We start from the raw sequence: 9,836 nt of genomic DNA on the forward strand, positions 1-9,836 counted from the left end.
ATATAGTTTGGATAACCAATTTAATATCTGTTTACTTTTTTGTGAAATTGTTGACTCTGTGTACTAATACATGATAATTATCAAATCATTTTCTTTTGTTTTGTTTTAAAACAATAAAATATAGGAAACAAATGAAGCGTAAACTTTTTCGCATAGCTTAGCAATACGTTATCAGTGATGACTGTTTATGACAGGAAATAGAGATTTGGATTTTTATCGTTGGCCCACTGGAAGACAATACAAGAAAGACGTGTATAATTATTATTTTTATAATGTATCTGATGTTTATTCAGATGCTCTCTGTGTGTCATAGAAGACAATCAGTTTAAAAAATGACGTTTTTACTGGTGAATAATCAACATACGAGACACAAATATCTATATTAAAATACATAAATTTATGTTTTGAAAACAAAAACTTGAATGTGTTTGTATGTGTAGGTATCAACTATTGTTTTCGTTCATAGGTAGCGTAATCATGTACGTTTTGGTTTTAGTTATGTGTGTGACAAAGTTAGGTGAGTTGCTTTATTAATGTTTAATTTAAAGTGAGTGAGATTTCTAGCTGTTATTGAAAAAGTCAAGTTATAAACGTGAGAAATCATGTTTAGAGCACTCATAATAACATGTATTGTTATAGTAAAAATTGTTTGTTCCAATGGAAATAATCATAAACAAGACGAAAGTGTTACTACTATTAATAGTAATACGAACAGCGACGGTGACGATAAAACTGAAAGGGAATTTACTGGTCGCGCGAAAACCCCTTCAAAAGAAGATGTGTACAAGTGGTTTGGCACCACAGATCAAGTTAAAAATGGGTGGGTAGATCCACATGCCATGTTTGATTATGATCATAACACCATAAACCATGATAGAATTAATAAAATTAAAAGAAACACTGATGAAACTAAATTTCAAGATGACGACTTTCAGATGAACAACAAAGGTGGTGTGAAATTGAATGAAGACCGAGCTAAAATTAACTGTGATGTTGAGCTATATAACTGTCATAATTTGCAAAATGATCTAAATAACTGCAAGAAATCTCTTCTGGAAAATACCCAGGAATTTTGTAAGTGTGAGCACGTATATTTAAGACGCTTAGTGAAAAAATTTGTCTACAAACTTAAGCCTTTTGATTTGAAATTGAAAAATAGCACAGACATTCAGATAAGTTTAAGTTTATCTCCAAAAGATATTGAGGCTTTTGATCTTTTTGTAGCTTACCCAGGTAAATATATTAATGAACTTGATCAGACTTTGTCAGAGTTGATTTCTAACAGTATTGTCAGTGAACAGTATGTTATCAAAGAATCATGGTTGGAATCATTACATAGAAATATATGGCTCTCAGAATTTACTATTCCTGTACTATTCTTTTTTGGTTTGGTTTTGCTTAAAGTTAATTTTGTGTACAAGAGTTGGTTTCAGGTTATTTTAAGATTGCTGGCCATAATATTCATATTCAGTTTTGGTATTGAATGGATAAATCTGTATAAGATACAGCTGGCTAAGAAACATGCTAGTTTATCTTCTGGCTCTGTGCCCCAGGAATGTTCACCTGATGATATGGATTGGTGGCAGAGCATAAAAACATGGTTTAAATCAGGAGTTATGGTGGAAGAAAATCTGTGTGAAAAGTACTACAAGAGTATTATGGTAGATCCATTTTGGGAAGTTACTCCTTTAATGGCTTTATCAGAAACCATTTGGAAATTTGTGCTTCACCCTGCTGCGTTACTTGGAACTTACGTGGGACGTTTCATCAAGATGCTTTTTTTAGAAATTCCTCCATTTCTTTGGCTTCCTGCTGCACTTTTCATTTTTATTATATTTTGCTTAATTATTGTTATGTGTTTTGGTTATCGAGTTCGTTTTCCATTCTTTCTAGGAACACTTGAACCAGCTTATAGAAATACAGAAGCCTTAAACCTTCCCACAATGGTATTAAATACCCTAAGGGTGGAAACCTTTACCCCCAATGATCCATCTGTTTCTAGCTTAGAAGCTGAAGATATGGTCAGAAGTGAGAAGAATAACATTAAGGATTGTATCAAAGGGAAGGATTCAGAATATAAGAAAGTTAGCAAAAAATGGAGTGGGATAAACACAAGAAAGGCTTATCGTACCACATCTGTTCCACATAACATGCTGGGTATTAAAAGTGGAACCAGTAAAAATATTAATAAAAGAAAATTAATGTCAAAGTCACTGTCTGATAGTAACCTTGCAGAAATGAATAATGCATCTGCAATTGCTGCCAAAAATTATAGTTGTATACTAAAGAGTTTTTATATACCTAGCATTAGTGATGAAGGATTCAATTCTAAGCCTAATGAGAAGAAACAGGTATCAACCAGAAATACTTTTTCTGCTGGAGATATGGAAAATGAGAGATAGGAAATAAGCAGTTACAAGTAACAATGTTACATATAATTGAAGTTTTAAGTTAACAAGCTTAACTGGTGGAATATTAATATATTGAATATAAAACTTGAAGAAAATATTACAATGTTTACAAGGAATACATGTTTTACCTGTTTCTAAGGGCAGAATGATAAAATCCTGTGTTGCTTTTGCATGTAAAAAATGATCATGGCTTTATATATCAGTGCTATTGCTTCTGTGGTGCATTTTTTTAGGGATGTTCTGTTATCAGATAGTATGAAATTATAAAAAAAAATTTTTTATAAGCATTTAAAATATTTTATTTCAGAAATTGGTTTGGTTAATTTTCCAGTACTAATCTTTGATAACATGATAACATCTGTCACTGTTAACAGTTGTGTATGAAATTGACTTGTTATTAAAATAAATGTGCCTAGTGTTATGCTCCTTGAGGCCATATTTCTTAACTTGTATGGGGTGAATATTTCAGGGAAATAGAAATCATTATTGACAAAGTTTTCCATTTTTACGTATTGCTTCAGCTGTAGTCTGCAGTGCCGTGAAGTATTTTTGTTTATGTGTAACAAACTAGCTGAAATACATTTCAAAAACTTATTTTTATTGTATATCTAAATTGATTTGTTTGTTAAATAACAGTGAGTAGTAGAATTCTTTGATGTCTGGATTATATAATAAATGTATGGAACAATGGCATGTTCTTACATAGGTTTATTTGTTATTTTAGTAACATTCTCTTCATTTTTGCAGGTTAAAATTTAGCCAGTTTTGCAATTTTCTGTCATCTTTATAACTGTGATTTTTATTGTGCCATTTTTTGGGTGGATTAAATGCATTGTTATCATCTATCAAAGAAACATAACAGACATCCTTTACCTATTAAATTGTGACCAGACCACCCAGTGAAACATTTGAAAAGCCATGACATTTTATCTTCTGGAGGGACAAACGTAATTTACTTTAAGTTGAAATTATTTTTAAAGTACTATAGTTCCATATTTATAAAAAGAAAAATGTAGAAATACTATATTAGAGGTAGGTAAATATTTGGGTTTTCAATATAACTATTATTTCATTCTGGTACATATGCTTTCTTTTTTTCTTTCAAATTAAAATGAAAAGATAAATGAACCCGAGAATATTATTTTCATAGTACTTAATGAAAAAAATGCACACATTAAAATGTTTGTCACTGCGGAATGTATGGTTTCATTGGTTTAGAAACTACAAGTATACTGTATTCTGGAGCACTACAACTGTACTTAGAATATTAGAAGTTAGAATATTTTTCCGTTACAGAATACAGATTTTAGTTCACAGCAATAGTTAATGTTGTAATTAACTTTATGAAACATTCATAGAGATGTATGTTTTTGTATAAACCACCAAGTAACTGTTCAGTAAACTTTAAAAAATAAAGCATTTAAAGATGTTTTAATTTTTCTATACAAAAAGATGAAGAAATATTTAGTTTTATTGGGATTGTAAGATTTTTTTTGGGGGGGGGGGAATTAAAACAAAGCAAAATAGTGAATTCTCTAACCATTTTGTGTGGTGTTAAAAAGTGTAATAATTGGATTTAAACTATGTTTCATCTGATATATTTAATGTTCACAGTATGTGGGTAATTGTGTACATAAACTGAAAATTACCTGCGTATAAATTCAACATTGGTGATGTTTAACACTACAATTCTTAGTTTTATGCAGTTGCTTCTAAATGAGCATTACACTGTTGAAATGATAAGCACATAATTAAATTTTGATTTCATGCCATCAGCCATTTCTTTGAAATATATAGTTCAACTGAGTATATAGATACAAGCTTGAATTCAGTTCTCTTCTAGTCCTAATTTTTAAAAATGGCTGTGTTATTCTTTGAATTAACTACCCTTCCATGTCATTTTATTATTATAAAGCATATTTTCAATTGTGATATTAAATATATTTGCAGGCTAAAATTCCAATATGACATTACTGGTTTGGTGGCCCATGTGTTTTAAAAAGTGCTATGCTAGAAATAAAGAAAAGATTAAACTGGTAAAGACTTGTATTTTGTCTCCCTGTTAAACAGAATGTGCTTATTACATCTTTTGGGACATTACAGTGCTTCAACCTTTCATTAGGTTGAAATAAAATGTTTTTAAAACTGAATATCTTTCAGTTTGGAATTTTGAAATATATATGTTTCTGTAAAGGCATAAACCTGTGGTTAGACAAATTAATCATATACATGTAAAATTCTGTAATCTTAACAGATACTCTTCAAGCTGTGTTATTTCTGTGTCCATGTTGTCTTAAACTTGTAGCAGCTATGTGAAACATATGTTGTTGTTGTTCATCTCTAATTGTCAATAAAGAGCACATCAGAAATGGAGTCATAAAAATTCATTTTTATTTATCATGAAAGACAGAACAAAGCTTGTCATTTGCTTTTTTTTCATTTTCTATAAATATATCTACAAAGATTAAATGTCTTTGGATAGTTTTATATCATAAATTAATTCATTAAACTGCTTTATTTATATTTTTAGTTGGTGGAAAAATCTAAAAGATACAAGCTAGAAGTAATAACGAAATGTAACTTTACTATACGATACAGTGTTAATAATTTGCAAGCTCTTTACACACTAAACTTTAAAATGAAGAAACATAATGTCCTTAGTAGAATATATTTTTATTAAAGGTAAACACTCTCATCTAGATATAGATCTTTAATGTTTTCTCAATAACTTTTTCAGCTATTTAGTAAATGAAACAATAAATACAACCAACTAGTTCATATGATATTTTAGAGGTTGTAAACCATTTGAAAGCAGATAATTTCTTTTACATAAGCCTTTAATAAATGGTAAAGCCATAGTTTCAGTAATTCTACCTTCCCACACAAAGACAATCTATGACTCCACGTAATAAACCCTGAATGAAAACAAACAAGAGAGAAACAAATTTTTCCTTTCATTACAGAAAGTCTTAAAATTTACTAATTCCAACATGAATGAAGATCTCAAAAGAAAGAAGTTAAGATTCTTTTACATTTAACAGGAAACAAGTTTTGTGACAAGATATTATTACAGAATGAGATAAAAGAAGTTTTCTTATTATAAAATTTTAGCCAAGAGTTTTAAAAAAACATAACTTAAAATTAAGATTTTCTTTACTGATAGAAAGATGAGAAGGTCAACAGAAAAAGGGCATATAACTTTCAATAGAAATAACATTTGACCAATATTTGTTTAACTAGGTGGAAGATGTTGGTCAGAACTTCTCATTACAAAAAAGTGGGAAAAAAACAACATAATACTTAAAACACAATATTGTGTGTAACAGTTAGAAAGTTAGTGAAAAACTACAGTAAATGAAACAAAGTATCAGAAGACTTGAAACTATAGAAATATGGTTTGACACATTTGTGTGTTCTCCTCAGTTTCATAACACTGAAGAGGACACATAAATGTGTCAAAACAAGTTACCTTTAATTTCAAGTCTTCTGTCAGTTTGTACCATTTACTGTATTTTTTTCTTTTCCCCACTAGCTAAATAATAATTATTTTACTAAAAGTAAAACTTAAAGCATTGGGTAACCATAATTTGTAAGAAGACAAAATGAGGAATGACAAAGAAGCATTGATGGATAAGCACCCACCATATTTTTATTTTAAAAATAATTTTGAAAAATCTCATGAAATAGAGGTTACATTAGTGACTTTAAAAAAGTACCATGTATCATACAGAATGACTCATTTACAAAACCAAATAAATGCATCATATTATGAACAATAAACAGATGAAAAAATTCCCTGATAAAGTAAATCTATATAATATTTTGAACACAGACACAAACTGTAAATTCCAAATATCATGCACCTAAACAAATATACACAGTTCTGTTATTTTCTATTCATTAAACTATAATGTTAAAAATCAATAAACAGAACTGGCTCAGTGAAAACATAAATTCTGAAAAACAAAAGTGAATTTTTCACAATTATGAACATGAAACTAAATCTAAATATTAAGGTTATGTATTAAACTAGTGTCTGGCTAAATACAAGTTTGTGCAAAATACAATAGATAATTGGATTAATTAAATGTAGAGTATACAAATTGGTACACAAATAGTACACCATTAAATAACTTTTTTACAGCTTTCAATAAATAATTCCTTTGAAATTAGATGATCAAACATTTTAAAGAACACAACAAATATTTATTTGTCTTGTATTTGCCTCTTAATTATATTTTTCAATTTCATCTTGAAAGATGAACTTCAGTTAAAACTGTTTTCATTGGATGATTTAAAGGAACGATAGCGATCAACTGTAGTAAATCACCACTACAGAACTATCTAATTTTATTTCATCAACCTATAGCATAATTTGTCTGAAGAAAAACATTATTATGAGATTTAAAAAAGACTAAGGCATTTTGCAGACTTCTTTTGCTTGTTCAATTCCATTCAGAGCTACTTGAGGACTATAAGCTCAATATTTTGAAGTGATTAGAGCAGTGCTTCTCAACTGGGTGAATGATTCACCCAGGGTTTAATAAGATCAGAATCAGGGTGAATGAGTATTAACAATTATACAACAAATTCAAGAGCAAAAAAGTCTGGTTATTATTATTCATTCTAGTTGTAGTTTGATATATATTTAAGTCATAATAAATAATTTTGCATTTTAATTTAGTACTTTTTTGTCTTTTTTTTTCGAACTGGGGTGAGTAAGTTGTTGTGAAAAACATATAGGAGGGAATGATATTGGAAAAGGTTGAGAAGCACTGGATTGGAGGAAAGTCAGCTAGTCATCACCACCAACTCTTAGATTACTTTTTACCAATGAATTGTGGGATTGATAATCATATTAGAATTCTCCCACTGCTGAAAGGGTGATACCTTCAGTGATGGGTTTCAATCCTATGACACACAGTTTGCAGGTGGAGTGCCCTAATCACCAGGCTGTGATTTTTGTTGACTGCTCTTACCAATGTCATAAATAATCACCACATTTTCTTCTGTTATCTCCAAATTATGAAGGGTTAAAGAAAACAAGTAACTGTTGTGTACCATTCTCAAGAATAGTCAGAGATCTGGTATGTAAACAAGCTTTATGTCAAATGACAAAATATTTGTATATGCATTTGGCTTTTTAACAATAAAAACTGTAAGAAGGAATATTAAAAACAAATTTGTCCATTGGCAGAATTTGGTCAAAACTTTATATGTAAATAATTTATAAAGCACCAAAATAGTAAAAATCCACACTGCCAAGTAATTTCTGAAAACATTTGCTGAAAATTAAAAGTTTAATATTTCCGAAAAGTTTCTATTATTTCCAGTTGTGTCTCCTTTAAAATGACCCCTCTGAGCTATGTTTTGGACAGATGTAAGTCTCAACCTATCTGCAAGTATTTTTATGTATTCCTTTTTTTTTTCTCACAGTCAGCTGGTGAGCTTCATTAAGGTGGTCCACTACTTTTTTCTCAGAAAGCTTTGATTCTAAATAAGCATTATACTTGCATGCGTTGTTCAAATGTGTATAAGACTGCTTGTATGTGAGAAGTTTATTGTTTTTTGGAGATTCACCTGTGCACTTTTTCCATGTAAAACACAAAAGTATGCTCACCTTGATAGTAAAATGACGACAGACAAATCAGTAAACTTGGTCAGTAGTTGTGGAATATTCAAGCCAAGGATATGCTTTATATCATTCAGGTATGAATTTTCGTCCACGAGTCTTTGGAAAACAGAAGGGCTCACTTAGAATTGGTCCATTGTCGGGTGTTTGGGATATATCAGCCAGACCACCTACCCCAAGAGTCGGCCTAGGCAAAGTTGAATTTCTACTGCTGCTGCTCGGCTCTTGTAATTCCCAAATGTATCTATACTGCCTCTTTAGTTCAGTAGTCTACCCTCTGTTGGGTCTTCAGGTACGACTGTTTGATCATCAGTGCTTCTTGATTGGTTCACCTGTCTCCTTGACAGATTCATGGTCCCGGGAATCCTGTGATTTATGCGGGTTTTTACAAAATTGTCTGATATCCATTTTCTCAATAGTAAAACTTAATGTGACTACACATGTATGCAGAACACCAACTTCATGTAATAATGAACAACAGTAAAATGTATCGTTTAAACATACCTGCGACCTCTTGACCTAGAAACTTGAAGAACAACCTCGCAGCAAGTACTGAGGCGCAAAGTAAAAGCACCAAAGATAGCTTAATACACAACAAGCCCGTGCTTGTCACAACTGCTTACCACAAAACTGGTCTGAACACCTTATTTATTAACGTTTCTGAGAAAGGTAGGTCCAGGTCTCTTTTGAACCCTTTTACTGGGGGCAGTATAACATTGTCATCGCTCAGGCAAAGCATACTATTTATAACCTTCAATCTTAATTAGTTACAGAGTTATGAAATAAAAAATAAGACAACTCTTACCATGACCACTTGTCAATCCTCCATTTCAGAACTTGCCAATAGTTTTATCTGACTTTTAATCCTATATTATGTATAACCAATAGAAAACAAAGGGTTCTGCTGTTCAAATAGCGTTTTGTTCTACTTTCTTTTTTCTCAATAAAAAATGTGTAGTTTTAGTTTTACTTCTGTTCCCATGAGAAACATATCGAACAGCTTTGCTTAATTTATAACGTTTGTGATACAGTTAGAAAGCCAGAAAATTTGTGATAATTATGGGACATATTCTGCTTTTTACATGTTATTATTCTGTGTTCTTTAGAGCATTATTTAATTAAATAAATAAGTATTTAGTGCAGTAGTACCATTAGTATAACAAGTAGGCTTAAAGGGAATACCTATTATTGTAGAATATATCTGGTTGACTTCTAATGTACAAGTGTAAATAAAAAAAGTAAAAATAAAACATTCTGCAAAACGTACTGCGCGTGCAAACATATTTTATTGTTATACACATTACATTTGCTCCATGTATATTATTAAATTTGGGTAGGGAGCAAAAAAAGTTGGGTGAACTTCCCTCCTCTAGCGTCGCCACTGTGTAGGGTTATTGTAGAGAGAGAGGATGTGGCAACGTGTTGTTGCGTCAGCGAGGTCACGTGACTAGTGTCACGCCACCTATTTTCTAGAAATATCCTGTTTCTTCGTGAATGCCCTAGCATTTACTAGATATATGTTAGTCTGGTATATATATAAGACATTCACAACGTGACCGGACAATGTGTGTAGGTAGTGAGTAATTGAACTGCAGTCAGAAAGTATTGTTGAAGTTAACGTTCGTTGTTATAGCGTTTGTTATAGAGCGACTGTTGAAAATAAGTGTATCGGTAAAGTTATATTCAGAAAGAATAAACCAGTTTTATTAAGAAAGGACTTGTGTCGCTGAAGTTCCTCAGAAAGAATTTTACCAGAAATTATCAAACAAGCAAATATGTAACAATACTTATCA

At 30.8% G+C, this 9,836-nt stretch overlaps 1 protein-coding gene across 1 annotated transcript; it reads left to right on the forward strand.

The window, feature by feature from the left end:
• The first annotated feature begins 425 nt into the window (after positions 1–425).
• LOC106475090 (chloride channel CLIC-like protein 1) lies at positions 426–4,784 on the forward strand. Its single transcript, XM_013935785.2, has one exon. The coding sequence runs from the start codon at positions 603–605 to the stop codon at positions 2,400–2,402; it is 1,800 nt and encodes a 599-aa protein (XP_013791239.1). The 5' UTR covers positions 426–602; the 3' UTR covers positions 2,403–4,784.
• The last annotated feature ends 5,052 nt before the right edge of the window (positions 4,785–9,836 follow it).

This window comes from Limulus polyphemus, unplaced genomic scaffold, assembly GCF_000517525.1.
Source record: "Limulus polyphemus unplaced genomic scaffold, Limulus_polyphemus-2.1.2 Scaffold8069, whole genome shotgun sequence".
Classification (NCBI taxonomy): Eukaryota; Metazoa; Arthropoda; class Merostomata; order Xiphosura; family Limulidae; genus Limulus; species Limulus polyphemus.